At 47.5% G+C, this 23,179-nt stretch overlaps 2 protein-coding genes across 8 annotated transcripts in view; both read left to right on the forward strand.

Moving 5' to 3' along the window:
- The window catches only part of INAVA (innate immunity activator), a 45,411-nt gene extending 35,107 nt beyond the window's left edge, over positions 1–10,304 (forward strand). For 4 of the 5 annotated variants that reach the window (XM_090026188.1, XM_090026187.1, XM_090026185.1 and 1 more), the window contains 2 exons: positions 4,514–5,234; positions 7,241–10,303. In XM_090026188.1, coding sequence (XP_089882314.1) covers positions 4,514–5,234; positions 7,241–7,333 — 814 coding nt within the window. In that variant the 3' untranslated portion in view covers positions 7,334–10,303. Of the gene's footprint in view, positions 1–4,513; positions 5,235–7,240 lie in introns of all 5 variants that reach the window. The other variant, XM_090026189.1, reaches the window with a different exon arrangement.
- A 6,380-nt stretch (positions 10,305–16,684) lies between these two features.
- KLHL12 (kelch like family member 12) overlaps positions 16,685–23,179 on the forward strand; it is a 41,901-nt gene continuing 35,406 nt past the window's right edge. For 2 of the 3 annotated variants that reach the window (XM_090025243.1, XM_090025245.1), the window contains exons 1-2: positions 16,712–16,811; positions 17,454–17,680. In XM_090025243.1, coding sequence (XP_089881369.1) covers positions 17,498–17,680 — 183 coding nt within the window. In that variant the 5' untranslated portion in view covers positions 16,712–16,811; positions 17,454–17,497. Of the gene's footprint in view, positions 16,812–17,453; positions 17,681–23,179 lie in introns of all 3 variants that reach the window. The other variant, XM_090025244.1, reaches the window with a different exon arrangement.

The raw sequence follows: 23,179 nt of genomic DNA on the forward strand, positions 1-23,179 counted from the left end.
CCATGTGCCCAGCCGTGCAATTCAAAGGATGTCCAAAATGCCCCTATACTCACTGTCCCCAACTATGCACAGGCCTGGGTCCAGGACTCTGGCAGGCAGGAGGGGGTAGTCTCAGTTCATAAAGTCATACATAGAGACAGGATTGGCATCAGGGGCAGAACTGAGCTAGGTAGACGGGGAATCGGATAACTAGGCCTGTCTAGAGCAAAAGAAATCAGTGGGATCTAGTGGGTTCAGCACTGGACTTGGAATCAGCCAGCTAGAGTTCTGTTCCCAGCTCTGGCACTGGCATGCTGGGTGACCTTAGCCAAATCACTTCCCATCCTTCTGCACCAGTTTTCACTAGGGGTGCACAGATAAAGATTTTCTTGGCCAATATCGATAGCCAATGATTAACCAACTAATTATATCGGCCGATGCTGATTTAATAACCGATATTTAGTAATAGTGCAAGGCATTTTAAACTATTAATATGAATAAACCTTTTTTTGGGTTTGTTTTTCATTTATAACACACATGTATCTACATACTCTGGCCCTCGATGAGGGTGGCAGTGATTGCCTTATTCTCGTGCACGTCACACCTTCGCCCATGGCTCCTACCCTCTCCCCATGCTGCCATCCTGGGCAAGCAGGGCAGACATTTGAGCGAACAGCAGTACTGGACACATTTAGAGCCCCAGAGCATGCTGCTGCCTCAACACCAGTGGCCCTGTGCAGCACAGCTCCTACAGCTGCGGGGAAGAAGCTCCTTTTGCAAAGGCACCCAGTGGTGTGGGATGCCCCTTGCATGGCACATTACCTTTCCTGCACACAGCCCAGCATCTCCACAGCAGTCCCAGCACTCAGACCCTGGCCATGGCAGCTGCAGCAGCAGCTGGAGGCAGCAATGGTCCCTTTGTTGCTGAGTGCGGTGCCCTGTAACTGCTCCCAGGTGCCCCCTCCCGCTGCTCACTGGGACCTGCTCACTGTAGTTTGCCTTGGGCTCAGATCAGCAGTGGGATCTAGGGACTGGACTTCACTCACTGGAGTGCTCTGGGCACATGGCCTTAATTATTAGCCACAATGATCAAAAAAAAGCCAATAGCTGATAACGTTGTTTCTCTCTTTATTGGTGCAGGTCCAATAGCCAACTGATATAAGGGTGCACCCTAGTTTTTGCCCCTCCACCTCTCACTTCTGCATGCAGACTGTGAGCTCTCAGGGGCAGCAGCTCTATCCAGCACCCAGTACAATGCAGCCCTGATTCTGGTTGCCAGCCTTGGTTTCTACTTTAATAGGAATAAAGGCTTGTCTGCACAGGAACACTCAGAGAACTTAATATGAATGAACTACAAGTGTGACTTCTAATAGATAAATAATTAGTCAAGTAAACTAAATCAAATTAAATCCACTCTGATACTGAATGGCAGTGTCTATGGGCATCTATGCATGTACTCTGGGTGGAGGGGGAGAGGGTTTTTTTTAATTAGAGCGGCTCTAATGAAAGCACTCACAGCATCGCATGTATTCAGTTTTCCATGCTTCAGAATGGTGGCGGGGGCACTTGAACTAGAGCCTGTTGGACGAGCTTTAGTTAAAGTGCCCCGCCACTATTTTGAAGCTGGGGAATGCTGAATAGATGTGATGTGGAGGCTGTTGGAGCATGTTAATTAGCATGCTCCAGCAGACTCGATTAGTCATACCAGAGCAGACATCTGGCACATGTTTAGGTTCCCTGTGTGAGGACGTAATGCAGTTTAAGTAATGCACTTTAAAAGTTGATTCAGACCCTTTTTCCTGAGTGTCTTATGTAAGCCCTAACAGAGGTGATAACACTGAGATCCTGGGAGAAATACAAATGGTGTGCATTTTACATACAATGAGATGGGGGAGCACAGGAAAGAGTGTGGGATAGCAGGTGACTGTATGGATCTGAGTGGAGCACTGTCTTAGGAAAGGGAAGAAAAGCGAGATGCTGTAACTACATGAGCCTGACTTAAATCCTAGAACCTGTGATTTTTAGGACTCCAGCAACTTTTCTAACCTTGTAGTGTCCAGCAGTGGGATGTTCTGTCCTTCCTGAACCACTTTCTCTCAAGCTTTCATACCACTGAGCTACCTCCACGCACTAAATAGCTGTTGGGTGAAGGATGCTCTCCTTCAACATACTGGAAACCTTCCACATTTAATCATTAGCAATAGTCAGGTCCTTAAAGGACTCTACAGGGTCCCTGACACTTCTTTATTTTCAGAAAATATGCTCTGCCTAGAGAAGGGATTTTGGCTTCAATCCATTACTTCTATTTTTTCATTTTTGTGTCTGATTGGTTTTGGCTTGGGATAGAATAGGATGTCAGTGTAGGAGGTTACAGGATAGGGATATAAAGTGCAAGGGGGAGTCACTGGAGTTCAAAGGTAAGGGCTGTAGTGTTGGTGTTAAAGGGTACAAGGAGGTGCCAGTGTTGTTTGGGATGTCAGTGTGGAGGCTTAAGGGTAAGAGCCAGCATTGAAGATTAAGAGGGGAAGAGGGAGTCACTGAGATTTGGGGGTAGGAAGTCCCATTGGGTTTTGGTTGATGGTTTTGGGGCATAGGAATAGAAAGCACTCAGTGTTGCAGTTTGGGGTCTAATTGTCAGGGTTTAGTGTTTTGAGCGGGTATCAGTGTTGGTGTTAATCATAGAATCAATGAGTCGGGAGGGACCTGGACAGATCATTGAGTCCGACCCCCGCCGTGGGCAGGAATGAGCACTGGGGGTGGGCAGGGGTCATAAGACCCCAGCCAGGTGCCTATCCAGTCTCCTCTTGAAGATTTCCAGGGAAGGTGAGAGCACCACCTCTCTGGGAGCCTATTCCAGGCTCTGGCCACCCTTACCGTGAAGTAGTTCTTCCTAATATCTAACCTAAACCTATCCTCTCCCTCAGCTTGTGGCCATTGTTCCTGGTGACCCCAAGGGGGGCCCTGGTGAACAGACTTTCCCCGAGTCCCTGCTGCTGGCCCCTGCTAAGGTTGTAGGCAGCCACAAGATCCCCCCTCTGTCTCCTCTTGCGGAGACTGAAGAGATTCAGGTCCCTCAGCCTCTCCTCACAGGGCTGGCCACGGAGGCCCCCAACCATACGAGTGGCCTCCTCTGGACCCTCTCCAGGTACTCCACGTCCTTCTTGAAGTGCGGCGCCCAGGACTGGACACAGGACTCCAGCTGCGGCCTGACCAGCGCCGCATAGAGGGGGAACAAGACCTCTCTGGACCTGTTAGTGATGCCCCTGTTGATGCAGGACAGGGTGCGGGTGGCTCTGCCTATTACTTCGTCGCAATGGCAACTCATGTTCATCCTGGAGTCAGTCCTGACTCCAAGATCCCTCTCTGCCTCTGTGCTGCCGAGAGGGGCAGCCCCTAACCTATAACCATAATGCTGGCTCCCTCGCCCCAGGTGCAGCACCCTGCACTTGTCCTTGTTGAACCGCATCCTGTTCAGATCTGCCCACTTCTCCAACCTCTCCAGGTCTGCCTGGATGCGGTCCCTGCCTGCCGGTGTATTCACTTTACCCCACAGCTTGGTGTCAGCAGCGAACTTGAACAGGGTGCTCTCCACACCCTCGTCCAGGTTGCTAATGAAGATATTGAACAGCACCGGCCCAAGGACCGAGCCCTGGGGGACTCCGGTGCCCACATAAAGGGGATGTTTGTGGCCATCTAAAACCTCTTCTAGCAGGGCACAGGTTCCTCCCTGAAGGGTTGAAATTAAAATTAATAGTAGAAGGATGATCTTTGGGGTGTCGGTATCAGGGTTTCTGACCTGGCACTGATGTTGTGAGCTTCATTCATGAAATGGAAAGGCTTTTTCCAAGAGGACATTTCTCTGGCTTTCCAGTGACTTTTCATCCTGTTCTCTGCTCATTTTCAGTATCAAGCTTGTACTGTACGATTATGGAAAAGATGAATTTAACATATCTCATGAAAAACAAACCCACCACCTCTCCCCATGTCATAGGAACCAAGGCCAAAGGGGGAACGGTATGAAATGGGAGGTCTTGTGGGTACAATGCTGATGGATACAACTGGTACTAAGGGGACTGGAAGTTTGTGTGCTTGGAATCGCTCATAAAACCTTCTAGTGTGTGTTGTCTGGGCTGCTCATTTCCTAAGTGTGAATAGTTTTCTGGGATTTTTGACGGTGCTCCTTTCAGCCTGGCAGGGATGGGAGCCTAGCAGCCTAGTAAGAAGCCTTGCTGCCTCCAGAGGCATGAGTGAGAGCACCACTCCCGACTTGTGCAAGGGCTGTTTCCAGTTGTAAGCGGCTGTGTGATCATCATTTAGGCTGGGGAGTTTAAGGTAACTGGATGCAATGCTGGCTACATCCCTCCCTTGTGCACCATGGATTAATCATGTTAGGCAGATGGACCATTAGGCATGGGCAGGTCCTTGATTTGCTTTCAGCCTGAAATTCTAGGAGGGAAGGGGAAAGGGCATAGTTAGTTCTTCATTCATTGCCTGTGCTGTGAGTGGTCTCTAAATGGATTCCTCTTGTCCACAGAGTGGAGGCGTGCCAGGACTATGTGGAACCCCGTGGAAGAAGCATGCTACCAAGGAGGCGCCCTACGTACTACACCATCACTGTCCCCAGCTACTGCTTTCCCCTGCCTAAGCCCAGCGTGGTCTCCAACCCCACCTATCACTCCAGCTCTGACGACAGCAACTCAGACATCTCCAGCATTTCATATGCCACCTCTCCTGGCAGCAGCAGCCCTGACATCTTCCTGAGGCCAGTGCCCCCACCAGCTATTGAGCAGCCCTCTCCAACATTAAGGGGCCAGATTGTTGACAGGCCTGGAGCAGTGTATTACTACCAGACCTCCCAGCAGCTACTGCTGCCTCCTTGCTGCATCCCAACCATGGAGTATGTATCTGAGAGCCGCATGGGGGCTGCAAGGGAGTTCAGCTGCAGCCGCCCTTCCCTGGGCACCGGTGGGCCACCTCTGTTTTCCTATGAGGAGGACAGGGTGCCCATGCGCTACCAAAGACTGGTGCCCTCCCAGAGCAGGATTGTACGCACCCCATCCCTCAAGGACTATGCTACAGCCAGAGGCCGGACACTTTCCAAATCAGCTGTGACGGAGGAGCTGAAGTCATGGCATGAACGCACCAGGCTGAGGAACTCACGGCCCCATTCGCTGGACAGGCAGGGGACTTTTCGAATGTGCAGTGGGCCAGGCAGGGAGCTGTATGCCTTGCGATCCCCCATGCAGCGAGTTCAGGTAGAGCACCCTGGGGAGCAAGAGCCAATGCAGAGAGCAGTGCTCTGCCAGGGACACTGCATGACGAGGGGAAATAGTGGAACTTCGTACCACACTAGCTTCTCATTTGATGGGGGGGGGGAAAGTAACTATCCTGGATTTTCCAGCACATCCCCAAATTTCAGGGCTGTGTCTTGGTGTCCCCAAGGCTCCCTGAAAAAGGTTCTTCATCCTTGCATGTGATAAACTGGTCCCAGATCAGTGCCAGGCAGTGTCCTGAGCTGGGCCAAAACTGTGTCCCCCCAAATTCTGCTCCCTGAAAATTGGTCATTTTACCTAGCACATTGCAGAAGCTTGGGGTGCCTTGCCCTCAGGTGCCCAATGAATATGAGCTGGCAGGAATGGGGGAAGGTGGAAGCGGGGGAATGCAGGAATGGATTGTGCGTTAGGCTCTGCCAACTCAAGTTAAAATTTCTACAGATTAAATAGGCTTGTGAGTCTTGTTCTAATCCCTAGAAGTAATGATGTCCACATCACGCTACTGCCAGACACAGAACTGTGAGTGAAGGGAGTCCCAAAGTGTGAAAGAGCAAGAAGGTTCGGATGGAAGGGCATGGCACAGCTATAAGGGGGAAGCTACTAGTATACTGCCTGTTAAACTGTGGTTGCCTTAGCCACTACTCTGCACCCTTGCTATCATGTGTAGGAGCAGCAAAGCATGGAGAATGGAAGTGATTTAGCCCCAGGCCTCCTGACCTCCTGTGTCCCCATGTGCTGTTTACCTTGTAATTAAATGGTTACCAATTACCAGGCATGGGATCAGCCTTGAGAGGATAGTAACTCACAGCCTCTGTTAACGACAGCCTCTAGCACAGTAAATTCATCCTAATTTGATTGGTAAACAGTAGTGATCCTGGCTTGGTATTTATGGCTTTGCTGAGAGAGTCGGATCTTTGTTTCCAGGGTCAAGGCATAAAAAGAGAGTCACAAACATGTAGAACTGAGACCATCAGCTAATGACTACTGTTGGTCACTCTTGCATTGGAGCAAAACGCAGGCGCCAGACCATCTCTCCTATGAATTTACTCCAGTGTATCATTTCCGTGTATTCTCTGCTCTGTAAAGAAATGATGCTAGTAAAATATTTGTGACAGAATGGTGTTCAGGCCAAGATTTGTGACACTTGCATGTAGAATAGCAGCATCGTATACTGCCTTAGCTAGATCGTAGATCTAGGTGGTGTAAATCAGCATCACTGGCTCTAGTGGAGCTATGAAGAGTTACGTCAGTTGGGGGTTTGGCCCATTGACTCCAATGACACCACTCCAGTTTAGATCAACCCAGACTCTGGACCTATACCTTTAAGGCTACTTTAATAATATTGTAATGTATTTGAGCACACATTTGAAATATCCGTGCAGTGTCTTTAACTAATTATTTAACACAGAAACCCTTCCAAAACTTGCATCTCTTCTTCTGCAGTCTCTTGCAGTCAAGGATGATTGTTTTCTATATTTGTGGGTCTGAAGATGGCTGAGGAGCCAATCTGGGATCGACAAACCCTATTGCAAGATCCAGGATCAACGATTTCTGTTGCAAAAAATGTGCATCTATACCTATGCAGAAGAGGGAACTAGTTAATACAGATCAGAGGTGGCTCCACCAATGCCCTTAAATCCTAACTCTACTCCCATTTTGAACCTTCAGGTTCCCTTCCTATGTACAGTTCTGTGAGACATCATCCCTTTCAGGGATTAGAACAAGACTCACGTGCTTTATTTGTGGGATTTTTTAAATTTAGGTCTCCAAATTCACTAGCTTGAAGTTGTCACTTTTAATGTAGCCTCTTGTGGTGCCCTCCAGTGCCTTTTGGGTGGAATGAGACAGGGTGTGGGATCCTGTTATGCCAGCTGCAGTATAGATGCCTACGTGGGGCAGGCATTGTGCATTGATCTCTAGACCTGATGTACAGGATGACTGTGCCTTTTCCAGTGCCATTAAGCAGCTCTTTCCTTTGCCCTGTGCAGGTCCCTCAGATCCATATCCTGAAGCGGTCCCCTGAGGGAGCCCCCGTGCAAGTCTACGTGCCTGAAAATGGTGAGATCATCACTCAAGTCTAGAGCCAGCACTGCATCTGCTGCCACCCTGCCCAGCTGACTGCCTTCCTTGCCAGGGTATCCCCAGACTTCCTGCCTGAGAGAGTGCCAGGCAGTCCGAGGCACTGAGCTCCTCAGTCTGCCACCCTCTAAGCTTCTTGGGATGATCGGACAGCCATCTGCAAGCCATATATTTGTACCGAGACAGAGGCATGGGCACTTCCTGCCTTTGTCCCCCATTACCCCTGGAGGACACCACTGTGGGAACAGAGTCCAGACCACACTAATCCCAACTGTGTCCTTCAAGCACAGCTGTCATTTGAAAGGCCTGGATTCATTCTGGCATATTGTTACCCTCTGTGCTCTTCTTTGGACTGAGGGGCAAACGGAGAGCTGTTGCGTACGCTCCCCACTGTGTCTTCTTTTCACTCTCGTCCTATTTATTTATCTATCTGTGGAGAAGCATGAGAAGTGAGCTCCCTTTGGACACACTGTCCCTTCTGTGTCTTTTGGGGAAGGATTGATCCAGGAACAGTGCAGGCAAGACAAGTTTTGAAGCCTTCATTTGGATCTTAGAGGCAAAGGGACCCGCTAGATTTCTTAGCAGAGTAACAGAGAGCAAGTTATGCACATGGTGACAAAGACCTTTGCTTTGGAAGGACAAGGGGCAACAGGTCCATCTGATCCCTGGGTAATGATTGGCTACAAATGCAAGGGACTGCACTAAATGGCTCCAGAGGCTTTCCTGGTATTTATCCCCACGGAGACCACTGTATTTGGTTTGTGGATGTGTTTCAGCTGATAAGATTATCAGCAGTTTTGCACTGAGACCTTGCAAGTATTACCCTGGTGATGGTGTTTTGCTAGGACATAGGCTGCTGCCCAAATGGTACAGGATCATTTAGAGTGTGCCAGGATTCAGGCAAGTGCTGATAAATTCTTCCTCTTAATTGATTCTGCAAAGCAACTGCTAGTTTGCAGACCATGGTGCAAACAGTGCATCCCCGCAGAATGCAGCAGGAGTGAGCCAGCCTGTCGGTATGTCTGCATGTAGGGGGAATGAAAGGAAAAAAGAGCTGGCTGCTAGTCTCTCTGCACTCCTACAAACCACTCCAACTCTCTCATTGAAGAGGAGCCACAAATCTTGCCATCTTCCAAGGCTTTATATATTCTTTTCAGTTTTATGGAAAAATGTCCTTATGACCAGGATACCTACCAAGCTTTGTGGGCAGCAGCTGATAGTAGATGAAGTTTACAATTTCACTTTATCTAGGGACTTGCAAAGCCGGTGCCTTCCAAGACTTTGTGGATTTAACCTCAGAATACCCCTGGGGGACAAGAAGATGGTATCCTCACTTTACCCACGTGGAACCGAGGCAGAAAGTAGTTGAGATGACTTGATTAAGGTTGTGCAAGAAGATCTGTTGTGGAGTCAAGAACAGAACCCCGTCCTGTCAACTACCTGCCGAGTGCCTTAGCCGCAAGACCATCCCTAGAAGGGAAATGCACTGTGAGCAGAGGGAATGGGGTTGTTTCTGGGTCTTTGAGTAATCCAGAAAGCTGCTGACTTTGCTCACAGTGGCTTTTCATAGTGCTGGCAAGAAGTCTAAGCTTCTGAGATCCAATGGACACCTGGCATTTGCTGTCTCTGTGGCTGGTCAGGTGCTTTTCACTAGGACTGGTTTACCATGGAGTGTCAAAAGCATCTAATAGAAACATGCCCCAGGTTTAATAAGCCAGTTGTCTTGGAGCAGTCAGCTGGGCTCTTCCTTGCAACTTCTCCAGATGTCCATGAGCATTAATCACCTAGGTCAGTGTTTCCTGAACTCTGGGGCAGGCCCCACAGGCAGGAGGAGGGGAAAGGGCTTGGGGAGGGGGTGAATATTCCTATAAAGGTGCATGCAAATCATGGTGACAATCAGCTGTGCCCTTCCCCATTCTTCAGCTACTCTTGTGCCTACTTCAACCAGCAATGCCCCTTCCCCTTGCTGCCAGGTCTCATGGCCAATTGCTGCCAATTCCCGCCACCGGTGAAATAGGGAGGTGAGAGATCTGGGAAACACTGAGGCAGGGTATAGACAGATGTAATAACTTCAGTATCAAAGGATACCAGTATAAGCTGTTATCCTGCTACTGCTACACTTGCATAATTCCATGGTGATACGAGTTTAACCCTGTTTCATTCAAGGTCAAAGTCAAGGTAATTTAGTGTAATTATATCACTACAGGATCATGCAGCTGTGAAAGTGACAGTATAATAGCTGATACACACTTCAAAGCAGCAGCCTCCCTTCCTTTTTAAAGCAGGTAAAAGATATATTTGCGCACACCCCTAAACAGTTTCACAGTAGGTAGGGTCAGAAGGGACCTGAGCAGATTATCAATCTGACCCCCTACCATGGTAGAAAAGAGAACTGGGGTCAAATGAGCCCGGCAAGGTGTTCATCCAGCCTCCTCTTAGGAGGGTAGAAGCCAGCACCAGTTCAGTTCTGCAGCCTTCACCCCTATTTAGTCTAAGTGCCTTTCAGTCCTCTTCCATCTCACAGGCAGAGAACTGAAGCCCATGTACATTAAACAGTTTGCTCAGGAAAACTGGAGCAGAGTCAGAAATCGAGCCCATATCACCAGAGTCCCAGCCTAGTAACTTGTCCTCTCTACCAGCCTTCCCTACTTATGCAGCTATCCTTATTTCCTGTTATACTCCCCTTTTTGCTCACTGTTCTGTGTCTCTTATGATTGCCCATGTGTCTTCCTTTTATTTCTCTGGTAGGCTAGAGATGTTAACCTACTAACGATGCTAACAGAATTAGTAGTTACTTTTTATATATGGTATCCGTGGCACATGCTTTCTTTATATTAACTTATTTGTAATAATGTACAGTATTTGGTACCCAATCTATGAATGTGTATTCAATTACAAAGGGTCAATTTTGTTCTGGATTTCATTCCAAAATATCTTCATTAATAAAGTCTGTAATTTGGATTTGCATGGCTTACTTTTGACCCAACAGATTCCATCTCATACTTAGAGATTCCTTTGGAAAGGTTTTGTCCCAGCCCATGCTTTCAGGCAAAGCTGACACAGCAGTCTTGCTAAAGCTAGGGAAGTAATTAACTGGGGCAAGAGAGAAACTGCACCTGCAGTTATCAAGCACAGGATATCACTTTACACATGTGGAACTAAGTAAGTAAACACAGGGATAATTGGCCATGTTAATCTTCAGCCAAGACAGAACAGAGTAGCACAGAGGCTGGCTAAACAAGCAGGAACGTTCCCCTGTGCTTGGACTTTAGTATAGTTACAGGGCATGGAGTCTTATTTTCCCCAAAGCATCTTCCCAGCTGTGCCAGAGACTCCAAGAAGATCTTTGAGTGTTATGTGGGCAGCAAAATCAATACTAATATGGGTAGCAGACTAAAAAGCCTAAAGCGGTCGCACCTTTTGCAAAGAGAAGAGGAAGCTGAACTGAGATTATTTCTCACTGAACAGGTACTGGTGATTTTTCAGCTTTTTTTTCCTTCCCATGATTCCATTCTACAACAAAAAAGTGTTGGGAGTCCTCTGGAGATTAGAGAAATGCCTGTTCAAGTAAGAGTTCTGTTTGATATTATGTAGTTACTATGCGACTTGTATCAGGATGCCTTTTTATGGGTGTCCAATCCTTTCTTTGGAGTAGATACAATCCAGAGACTAGTCATTAAGTTTAATGACTCTCTACTGAAGCATAGATATGCTGAGGAGGGTGGGTGGAGCTGGGAAAAGTTATCCTCCAGCTTGTCTGTGGGGGGCTCAGAGAGTAGGGAGAAAAAAACAGCAGCAGGACAAAGGAATCGGGTATTGCAAGGAGTCCTATACATTCAGGAGATTCACTCAGACAGGAACAGAAATTCTGGGCGAGAGAGGGAAGGGGATGGGCTTTAGCTCTGGGCCCAACCAAGATCCAAGAGGGCCAAAGTTGGTAGGACTCCATAAGTCAGAGCCATAGACAATGCATAGGGGCGTTACAGGGGGCACAAGAGTGCTGGTGCCCCCCCTGACAGTGAGTGCTCCAGCTGGAAGGGGAGGCACAGAGAGTGCTTGTGCCCCCCCTAAAATTGGCTCTGGTGGTGGAAGTGCCAGTGGTGGAAGCGCTGGCACTTCCACCACTGTGCCGCGTGCAGAAGTGCTGGCACTTTCGGTGCCACTGTGGGGGAGACTGCTGGGGCACTCCCTCTGGTTGCCAGCTGGTCACTAGGGACCCCCCCCAGTCATGTCCTGCTGGTACTCCCCCAAATTTGGGAGGCATGATATGGTCAGAGCCCAAGCCATGGACAGCCCAGAAGGATCCTGGGTCACCTCGGCCCAAAGAATTCTGTAAAACAGTAAAGAAGCTGAGGCAAGGGATTATATTATTTATTATTTTTGTCTAGATCTGTACATTTCTTTTGCTACTAAGTGCAGAACAATGGTGTTTTGGAACCCTGTGCAAAGCCTGAATGTTATGTGTTGCATCTATCATACGCCCCTAGAGAGACAAACTAAAACAGATATTTCCTACCTCCTGTGGGGTTTTGAGTTTCAGCAGCTGCTGGAAAGGCTTCTGGAAAAGGTGCCTATTTATTTATTTTTTAGATTTATATATGTCAACCTTCTCAAACCAGGCTCAGGATGGATTACAATAAAAGATACAAAAAATGTAGAAACAGAATGAGATATTAAAATAAAGAACATGCAAGATTTCTTAGGATGGTGTTATTTCAGGGTCTAAACAATAGATCTGGGGATCTCTTTGTCAAGGGGGCTGCCAAACACAAGTTCACAGCCAGATTGCTTTGCCTCGAGGCCCAAAGTTAGTGACTGTGGTTATACTCCTGCCAGTCCCAGCAGCCTAAGGCAACAAAGGACTCAGGGCTTGGACCTGGTCCCAATAGTCTTTTCAACCGAGAGAGTGCAGAAAAGGTACATTATAGATTGTTCTAGCTATGAAGAAAAGAAATGTGACTGAGAAATGTGAAACCTATTTGTGAACCCCTGCAAGCCATGAGCCTCCAGTCTAAGGACTCCCAGTGCAAATCATCTGCTCTGAAAGCATTTGAAAACAGAAAGGCAAACATCAGAAAAACAAGTTGGCTTTCCGATTTGTGATAACCACCAGTCAAAAATTCAGGTGCTAGGGTGGGGAAAGGATCCTGATGGGAAAGTTTTGCAGTGGAAGACAGCAATTGGTTCTACCACTTTGCTTGATTCAGTCAATCCCACTCAGCCCTGATTATTAATATGTTTATGTTTTCAGAAGTAGCCTCCTTTTCAGCATGTTTCTGCTTTTGGGAACCCAACCTGGCACACTGTCAGTCTTTTCTTCTCTCTCCTTGGAGTTGATGGGATGTGCGGGGACTTGGTCCCTCTGGCCATCCAGCCACTCGCAGCCAGACTGGAAGCTATATACAATAATGGTAGTTGACCAAATATCCCACAACCAAAGATAACCATAAGTTCTTCTGACTGAATACCTGTCATTTGGAGAGACACGGACAGCTAATTAAAAAAGGCATACCCTATAGACAGAATCACTGATAGTATAGCTCTAAGGCTATTATTATATAACCTATACCCCTGCATGCCTACAACCTATACCCCTGCAGATATCCTTAGATTCTATGGATATGAACATATATTCACTCCTGCTGGTTTCTGAGGATGCCCTGAAACCATGGCACAGGTGTCACATCTTATGCCTTTTTATCTTTTCTAGTGTGAAATCATGCAATCCTCCAGCTGTTAAACTGGACTCTGCACTCCCAAAGCCAGTGTCTTGACTATGCTCATGTAACAGGCCCGACTGGCTTCAATGCCTGTGATTCTTTCCTCTGGGAGCTTGAGAGTAGCCACGAGTATACAGACCAGATAGCTGTTTCAAACCAAAGCATTATTTAGTATTTTGCAGTAGTAACAAAACATTTAGAGAGGAAAAAGGAATTGTAAAAACAAGAACGATCTAAATACTTATACACTTTATATGACCAATGATATACCACCATCCAGATCTCTTGACGGTAACGCAGACAGATATAGTTTTCTTCAGACAGACAGAAGATGCCCATTAAGTCTTCATCCTGACTCCCTAATCATATACTGTGTATAACAACTGCAGAGAGCAAGAGATCCTCTCTGGCCTGCCCAAATTTCTTTGTTATTTTCACTTCTGGCTTTTTACCCTTTGAACTAGTTTTGCAGGTTGGCTGGGGAGAAAGTAAAATCTTCAAAACTAACAGTAGGGCACTGTCCTCTAGCAGCTCGGAAGTGTTTGTTTAGGGCAAAGTTATCTTGGGCAATGTTTTTGCATCCCTACTCCTATCAAACTGATCTAAAGTATACAAAATGATATCATAAACTGCTATAATCTGGTCACCACAGCATTCGTGGACAATTAGGGAGTAACTTCAGTTCTATTCAAGGGGCATAGGGTTGATTTTAACCAGCTACACTGAGGTAAAGCTATGGGACACTTTGTATCCCCTAAGATTGTACAGAGTTAACTTTCCATGCAACTACATACCTATTTTGCAGTTTTGACAGAAATGCTAAACCTTTCTTCCCCGTGGTTCAGGTCAGGTTTTACAGCCCCCACTGAAACTTGTGCTTTTGTGGCTCCACTGCTATTGGCCGCAAGCTAGCTAGATTGCAATCCTGCCTCTGGATTGCTGTGCAGCATTAGTCCAAGGAAGGCAGAGGGGGTTATGCAGGAGGAGGCATGGCAGGACAGGGGCATGAATGTTAATGTGGAGGAACCATGGGGGCTCTGGAGAGACTGGGCATTTAAAGCTGATAAATAGAAGGAAGCTAACATCCCAAACCTTGGTTGGGAAGTGGGCAGGGACCATGGGGCAATGAGGATGTCCCATTCCTCCAAAGGTCCTTGCTGCTGGTAATGGTCTGTGCTTCTGCCAGCTGTTACGGCAGATAACTTTCCAATAAGGGGTGACTACCATGTCTCAGAACCTGAAAAGCTCCACTCTCAGGGTGAGACAGCACGGCATGCATGGGGGAAAGAAGAAAGCCCAGATGTGGCACTGTTTTAGCTTGCTTTCTTCCTTCAAGCTTGACAGCTATGTTTCTGGTTGGCTCCTCATACCAGTTCCCTCTTCCCTGAACTCAGATGGTGGTGGGGAACCTTCCACAAACAGACCAGGCTCTGGAGTATTTGTTCAATGTGCTGGTGGCTTACATGCAGCTCTGGCTTCTCAAATCCTCCTGCTGGCAAACTTAGGCAAAGCAGCACATGGTCCCTGGTCCACCACTGCTGAGCACCAATTTCTTTCACATGTGCACGGATCCACAGGCATCTCCCTTGCAAGAGTTTGGGCCCAAGGATAGAGGAGGATGGGTAACCCTAGCTGAATCTCCGCTCTGCCACCCCCTACAGTACAGTTCTACCTGGTGGAGGTGCTTTTTTCTGTACTTCTTTTTAAACCAATTGGATCAAGGATTTTGAGTTTTGTGGCACACTTGCTTTTGGATCTGAGGCTGAACTAGGCAATCTGAATAGCAGGGTAAAGAGCTCAGTTCTGTGCAAACAGCCACCCATAGGAGCAGAGCCCAGGGCATAGCAACTTCCAGCTTGTGGAACAAACATAGTTCCTATACCCTCTCACTGGTTTCTATGCTATGAAGACACCACTTTATTTATCCAGCTTTGACCTAAAAGGGCAGTCCTCTCCCAAATTCACACCATCTGCTTTAATGCTCATGATCCCCCATAATGACACTCTCTGTTAAATACTGTGGGCTTCTGCAGGTTATACAGAGCTGAATATTCTCAGCATCTTGCAAGATAAAGCCTTAAATGAGTAACTGGTGTCATTTGTGTTTCGCAATTTTAAGAACTCAGATGAGAATTTCCTTCATTTATGTTCTGAGCTAATGTTGAAGTGTTGCCATTAAATGAGTTTCCAGTAGAAATGTTGGCAAGAAGGCTGCTGTTGTGAACGTCCCTGTGGTACAGTGCACTGTGGTAAAGATACTCCAGTTATAATGTTCTCTGTAAATTATGTCTGTAGGTTGGGATCCTGTTGGCTCAGACTCCATAGGGGCCAGGTGGTAACCGCACTGGTCTAGAGACAAAAGGAATCAAAACTCGTGGCAGAGGAACATCTTTTATTAGAGCAACTAGGCAGGCAAGGTTCTTTGGGTAGATGAGATATCTTTTATCAGACCAGCTGAGTAGCTGGAAAAAAGTTCTTAGCAAGCTTTCAGGTGCAATCACCCTTCTTCAGGCACGGGGAGTCTCTGCTGGGCTGAGACTCCAAGGAATGAGAGATGCTAAAAGTGGGGCAGGATGTCAGTGAGAAGGTAAATAGGGAGAAATTAGAAAGACAAAAGGTAAAGCAGAGAGGGGAGGGGAAAGGCTAAAGGGAGACATTACAGTGATAGACTACAAGGTGGAAAAGAGGCTGTCTGTGAAGAAAGAAATAGCTGGAGATCAGGGAAACAGGAATAGGAGAAGCTCAAAGCGTGAGAGGATGTAGTGAAAATATAACTAGGTAGAGTGGAGAAACAAAAAGGGAGGGGGAAACAGGGACGGGGGGGGGGGGAAGACCAGAGGGAAACATTACAGAGGTAATAAAACAGGGTAAGAAAGAGGCTCTCAAAGAAGAAGGAAATAGCAGGAAATCAGGGAGACAAAAGAAAGAAAAGGAGGGGATGGGAGGGGAGAAAAGAGGAACATTAGAGGTCAGGCCAGGCAGGCACCTGTTGATCAGATGTCAGGCAGTGAAAAGAGGTTTCTTCCGTCTCTGCAATGCCTCCCTTTAGCCGTTGCTCCCCCTGCTCCCTCCCCCTCCCTTCTCTGCTTTACCTTTTGTCTTTCTAATCTCTACCGATTTACCTTCTCACCGACCTCCTGCCACACTTAGCGTCGCTCAGTCCTTGGGAGTCTCAGACCAGCAGCGGCTCCCCGTGCCTGAAGAAGGGCGGCTGCACCCCAGAGTTTGCCAAGAACTTCTCCCCAACAACTCAGGTGGTCTAATAAAAGAGATCACATCTACCCAAAGAGCCTTGCCTGCCTGTGTCCTTAGACCAACACGGCGACAACCAAGAACCCAGCATTACAGCGAGTAGTTTCTGCACAAGCACGTCTGTACAGGGGCTAGAGGAAGATGCCCGGCTCTGGCTCCGGTTCGGACGGAGGGTGCAGGTGTGGACTCGGGGCTCTCAGCACCTCTCCGGCCCGGACACGCGTTACAGCCGGGGGCCACCTGGAGTAGTATCACGCGACGGGCACGGGCAGGAGCCGGCCACCGAAACAAGACCCACGTGCGGCAGAGTTCAAACGCGCCTGCGCAGTGCAGGACCCTGACGTGTAGTAACCACGGCAACAAGACCGCTCTGGGGGTCACGTGGCACGATGGGCGGTGCGGCGCGCGCTGACGGAGCCCGGGTCACGTGGCGTGAACGGCTGCCGGCCTGTGACGCCATCAGCGGGCGCCGGGCCCGTTCCCCGCTGCGGGTGCGGTGCGGGCTGAGGTGTGTCCGCGGGCGGGAGCCGGGGGGTGTGCCCGTCAGGGGAGGAGGGCTGTGCTCGCCCGGTGGCGGGGTGCCCGCTGTTCTGCCTGCGGAGGCTCCTCTGGCCGCCCAGGCTGGTCCCCGCCGGCCTCCTGGGCCGGGGCAGGTGCTGCCTTTGTCCCGGGACGGCTGGTGCCTGGGTTTATCCCGGAGCAGAGATCCCGGGATTGGCCCGTGCCGACATGGCCCTTTCCACACAGGCTCGGGTCACCATCGTAGAGGACAGTCCGGTTTTCTGCTACTCTGTCCTCTCTTGATAGGAAACCCAGCGCCTTTAAGTCTATTTCAAGAGAAATCGAGGACATAACGGCGTCCGGTTTCGTATCAATAGAGGACAACCGGGCTGTCCTCTATGATGGCCACCCTAGCCATCGCTTTCATGCCAGAAACCTGGCATGAACCTTCAGATGCTGTCCTGGGATTAACTGTTCGTGCCCTTTTGTCCTGTGAAGCTCCTGGGACAGCAGGCACGGGCATCCGAACAGCAGCACATTGAGCCCGGATGAAACGGTTTGCCCCTCGACAAGTGGCGTCTGTTTGTGGCCTGCGTGTTGGAGGCGCCCTGCGCTCCTAGTAAAGTAAGACTGCTCTCTCTGCTTGCAGGGAGCTGAGGCGCCTCCTGCTCCCTGTGCTATGCTGCTGACGCTATGGCTCCGAAAGATATCATGACGAACTCGCATGCCAAGTCCATCCTCAACGCGATGAATTCTCTACGGAAGAGCAATACTCTGTGTGACGTGACGCTGCGCGTGGAGCAGAAGGATTTCCCAGCCCATCGGATTGTGTTGGCTGCTTGCAGTGATTACTTCTGCGCGATGTTCACCAGCGAGGTAGGCAAGGCAGTTGTCACAAAAGGACTTTGGATCCGTGTCTGTCACGGGTGTGGCTTGTGCCTCAAAACCTCCAACTGGGCAACCAGGGGGTTGTTGAGAGAGAGTGCTCAAGAGACAGGAATTTCCACCTTGCTAATGTAGGTCTATTCAGCAGATAGCACATGCTCCCATACCTAGAAATGCACTAGTTACTTTGCAAGTGAGTCTTCCTCCCTATCCTTGATATTAGACAATTCAGGGTCTCATTGGGGCATACTTTAGTTGTCCAGCGGTTTAGTAATCCAGTGGCCTTTTGTTCCCAAACTTTTTTTATGCCTTTTTAGTTGCATATTTATTATTTTCACCATGACTGTTGCAAAGACTACTGGTCATTTTATAGGTTATTTGCCTAATTGAGTTTTCACTGTTGGTTATCTTTCTAAAATCCTGACTGCATAGACACACCCAGGCTGTTATACTTTTCTTATCACACTTTTTTTTCTCTTTCTGAGCATCTTCTTACTGTCCTTGACAAAGTTTCTACATTTACAAAGCGTGCAGCTGCTTTGCTCAGCTTTGACTAGCTAGTGTCTTTTTAGCAAGCTTGCTGAAGTTTAGCAGTGCCTTGCAGAAGTGGCGACTGGCAGTTTTCTATGGCTTCATGGCCATCGGCCTCCTGCTCTACCAAAATCTGGTGCTTGCTCCATCCAACTCTTGAAAGCAAAATCCTTTCTAGAACCAAGAACATGCATCTTGAAGGGTTAGATTTTATTCTGTGTATTATGTAGCCAAGTGTGATCCAATTCTACCTGTTTCAAGTGCCAGAAAAATGTCACTGTGTACACTTGTAACGGTCTGAAGGCTAAGATGACAGACTAAGTCAGAAGAAACTGTGAGCAAGAAGAGGATCCGTCCACTTCTTGTGTTAACTGTTCCTCAGAAGGAGAGTACAATAAGATCATATACAGATCATGTATATTCTAATAGGTAGAATAAGATCTGGCTCTGACTACTCAGGATATTGAACACCTAAGGACTCAAAGCTTTCAAACAAAAAGCATTCCCCCAGTGGTCTTGTCATCCAGCAGTCTTTCTGATCATGGTATTTGCATCACAACAGTAATTAAAGATTCCAAATGGGATTATTATTCTATTATGTTAAGTGCTGTGTAACCAGAAACAGTGCCTAGAGAGTTTGCAACCTAAATAAACAAGAGTGAGAGAGAGCTGGGTAGGCAGCCAGTCCAGAGATGAGTTGCATCTCATTTAATATCATAGAGCAGGTCAGTAGCAGAACCAAGAATATAATATTGATCCCCTGAACCCTAGTGTAGTGCAGTCTTGATTAAGAACTGTTGGTTTATATTAGCCTACACTAGCGGTGCCAGATCTAGCACCTATGCTGCATCTGTGTGTGGGCTGATCTTTGGGCCAAATCTGTCTAGCACAGTGGTTTTCAACCTTTTTTCATTTGTGAACCCCTTTGGAAATTTTGAATGGAGGCGTGGACCTTTCTGAATTTTAAGTGTGGTATTCACTTGCTTTTGATCATAGTTCTCTTTCACGGACCTCCTAGATATAGTCTGCAGACCACAGGTTGAAAACCACTGGTCCCTAGCAGACCAGCCCTGTTTTACCCATCTGGCCCACAGGGCTGGGTGAGTTTGACATTCGCAGTTTACACTAAGGACATGTTCTTGTTCCAAGTCAGGGGCGGGCAAAGTCCGGGCTAGATCAGGCCTGCAGCAGATTCCATCTCCTAGCAGCCCCTGGGCCACGTTGCTGCGACTGGTTTCCATGGAGACCCTAGGAGCAGCAGGGCCATGACGGTGTGGGACCAGGGTTTCTATGGAGATTGGCCCCAGCAGCCTCCCTGCCCAGCTGTGCCCCCTGCCAGTGCCGCTGGGGCCGGTCTCTATGGAAAGCCTGGCCTCGCATTGTCACAGCCCCTCAGCAACTTGGGCAGAGGCTGCTGGGAAATGGAGTCCAGCTGCTGGCTGGATCTACCATTTTTCCCACCCCTGATCTAAGCAGTAAAATGACTTTGGCAGAGCTACAGCTAACATTGATTCAGACGGGTAAATCTAAAGCTATGGGTGACTGACTCAGACAATGTGGTAGCAAATGGGAAAAATAGGGAAGGTAAAGGAAGAGATCATAAAATTGGGTTTTTTAAATTATCTTTGTGGCTTCTTCCACAGAAAAACAAAAGGTATCTTTGGTTTCCGAATAACTTCTCAATTACTAGGGAGAGAAGAGGCATGAGCAACTGGAGATTCAGACAGTCTACCTGAAATCTTTCTGGAGATACTCGTTTTCCTAATCTTAGCCAGTGAACAAAGCTGCCAGCTAGAGGTCTGCTTTTATGGACATATGCCATATTTTTCTCGTACCTAGTCATAATGGAGAAATGATTGGAGTGTGTTAGTTTCTATAAGCAGGTCCAAGAAAAGCTTCTATTTACCCTGTATTTTTTGGTCTTCGTGATTTTAAATTTTGCTTTATTATCTCTACAAAAACTGAAATGGCTTTTATGAAGTATGTCTGTATTGATGGATATAGAGAACATAAAGGAAACAATGAAGTGAGTTTGGTTGTTGAATGTTTAGGCTTTACATCTCCATCTACCAACAGCTGAGGCATGGACATAGACTCTCTCCACTTCAGCCCCTAGCTCTTTCTCAGTGCATGTGACCACAGGAATTGCATCTAGCAAACTCAAATCCCGGGGGCCTAATTGAGAGTCCCAATAAAGGGGAACAGGGGCAGTGATTTGTGTGTGCTAGGAGTTAGGTTGTGATTGTCAGTTTTTACTCCTTTGTGTGCCGGCTTTAAATCTCCAAATTTTAGTGCCTGTGATAATAGTTGTTTATAGCTGTTTCAGGGACTGAAAAGTGCTTCTGACCCTTGCCTCCTTTTGTCCTTCTGTGTCACTTAAAGGTTTTACATGTTCTTTGTTCATCTTAGAGTTTTGCTTTTCTGTTTGGAACCCCAGTCTCAGAGGCCTGCCAAGTAAGATATGCCAATACCATGTGTTTATGGAAAAAAACTTCCTCCAAGAGAGATGCTTGCTAAACCCCAAGCTGTGTGTGGTGATAGCAAATGCACTGTTCAGGTAACAGGGGTTATGTTTGGTAACTGTCTCAGTCAGCTCTGGTTTTGTGTGCTGATAGGTAGGTCCATAGATATAACTCTAAATAGTGGTTTTGCAGATTTCACTGAAACCATGAGAACAGCGTTGTCCATGATTGCTGCAATTGCTGGGAAATCCGGCACTGGCCACAATTTCCCGTGAAATCAACCGGGGAAAAAAGTCAGTAGTGAGGTAGACTGAGTGAAGGTGCCCTCTGCCAATCAACAGTGAGGGGCAGGGCAAAGAAAGCTGTAGTGAGGTAGTAGTAAGGGATGCGACCATGGTGAAATGCCCACAAAATCTGTGTGCTGTAAGTGGGCCATGAAAAACTCATTGTCTCTCCATAACTTAGGTTTTTAGTTATGTCTCTCCAGTCATCTGGGAGAACTCAGTGTGACTGATTATGAAGTAGATTGATTGGCATAACAAGGGCTTTCATCTAAGTCAAGGGTGGGCAAAATGCAGCCCGGGGCCAGATGCGGCCTGCCAGGCCATCCTATCTGGCCCACAGGACCCCTAAAAATTTAGAAAATTTATGTTAATCTGCCCTGGGCTGTCTGTCATGCGGCCCTCGATGGCTTGCCGAAACTCAGTAAGTGGCCCTCTGCCCAAAATAACTGCCTGCCCCTGATCTAAGTATTTTGTATATTAGTTACAATCACAACTTGCCAGTGTCCTAGAGAAGTGCTAGGGGCTGGGGTGGTGCTAAGGTGGACAGTTGACAGCCCAGAGATTACAAGTTTGAGGTCGCAGCATAAGCGCTTCCAACTTATACTTACCTGGCAGGGGAAATATCCTGACCATGGTGGTGGCAAAGGAACTACCCTGACCAATGTAATGCAGTTAAAATGGCACTGTGTAGTGGAGGGTGCACCCTTGTCTGCTTGCAGACGGGACTCCCTTCGAGAGCCTCATAGTTAGCTTCCTGCCGGCCAGCCTCCAGTAGGAGGATTTCAGGTATATACCAACTTTATGGAAATGGGAGATTTCTCCCTAGCTTGCTACTGCAGCCATACAGCTGAGGGCAAGTGTAATTTGGGAATGCAAATCCTAAGCCTCCAGGCTTGGGCTTGCATGTAGGAGGCCTGCCAAAAGATTTGGAAGTATCTGAAGCTCCAGGCTGAACAGTTTGGGGTGGAGAATACTTGCTTGTTGTAGGGTCGCGTGTAGGTCTTGAACGATTCAAAAGATTTGGAACTGATTTGTCTGATCTGGCTAATTTGACCTGGAACACGAAAAAATTTTCCTTTTAGGAAAAAAAAAATTTTTTTTAAATTCATGGCTCAGCCCTGTCAGGTTCCGACTAATCTGTGGATTCTGCTAAATACCTTGTCACAACGGCATGTAAAACAAAAGGAAGGGAAGCTTTTCAGCTCTTGGAAAGTTGGGAATTTCTTTGCTTGCTCACAACATGAGTTTCTAGTCTGCAATATCTACTTAAACTTTGGCTGCTTTGTGTTGAAGGCCAATAATCAGGTCATAACTTGGGTCGCTTTTGTCTCAGCTCTGTGCTAGCCATCAGTAATTCGCCACTGTGGAGAACTGTCTAAATGCAATTACTGTGCCTCTGATTTTTCCATCCTTCGCCCTCTTTTGAGTTTGATGTTTACTTTAATTTTTTTTCAATCCTGTGTTAATATTGATTTATTTCCCATTCTGTTTTTCCAGGAGGCAGAGAAGCCATTGATTGCATGCTGAATCCCTGGCTGTTAATAACTGCCTTTTTTTGCATAGAGTAAGGGAACTGAATTAACCCTTCAGTTTCCTTGTAGAATTGTTACTTGCAATGAAAACTGAAAAGTCACTTCAGCAAATGCATCCCCACTTTTGGTTTTGCCCTGGGATTTCTGTGCTTGTTTCTGAAGAGCATATTATAACTTCTAAGGATGCTTTAAGAGCTGATCACTGCCTCCACTCCTGAAAAACTAGATAGTTCAATGAAGATAAAGTACAGGCAACCCCCACTTTAGCACTCTTAACACTGAGCATTAAGTAAAACCAAAAGTATATGACGACTCAAGATGGTGACCACAGTTGTTTTTAGTGATCCAAGATGACAGCCGCAAGCGGTATAACAAAAGTCACTGAGCCAGGGGGCAGGCAATTATTTTGGGTAGAGAGCCACTTACTGAGCTTTGGCAAGCCTTCGAGGGCCGCATGATAGGCAGCCAGGGGCAGATAAATATTAATTTTCTAAATTTTTTAGGGGCCCTGCAGGCCAGATAGAATGGCCTGGCAAGCCGCATTTTGCCCACCCCTGCCTGAGCGCTAAGTGAAATCAGGTATCAATTTCAAATGAGCATTATAGCGAAATAGCACTAAGTGAAACGGTGTTAAGTGGGGGTTGCCTGTACTCTATCTAATAGTACTCTCTAGGAACTGTT

Source organism: Crocodylus siamensis, chromosome 13 (genome assembly GCF_052110815.1).
Source record: "Crocodylus siamensis isolate JL-2025a chromosome 13, ASM5211081v1, whole genome shotgun sequence".
NCBI lineage: Eukaryota > Metazoa > Chordata > Crocodylia > Crocodylidae > Crocodylus > Crocodylus siamensis.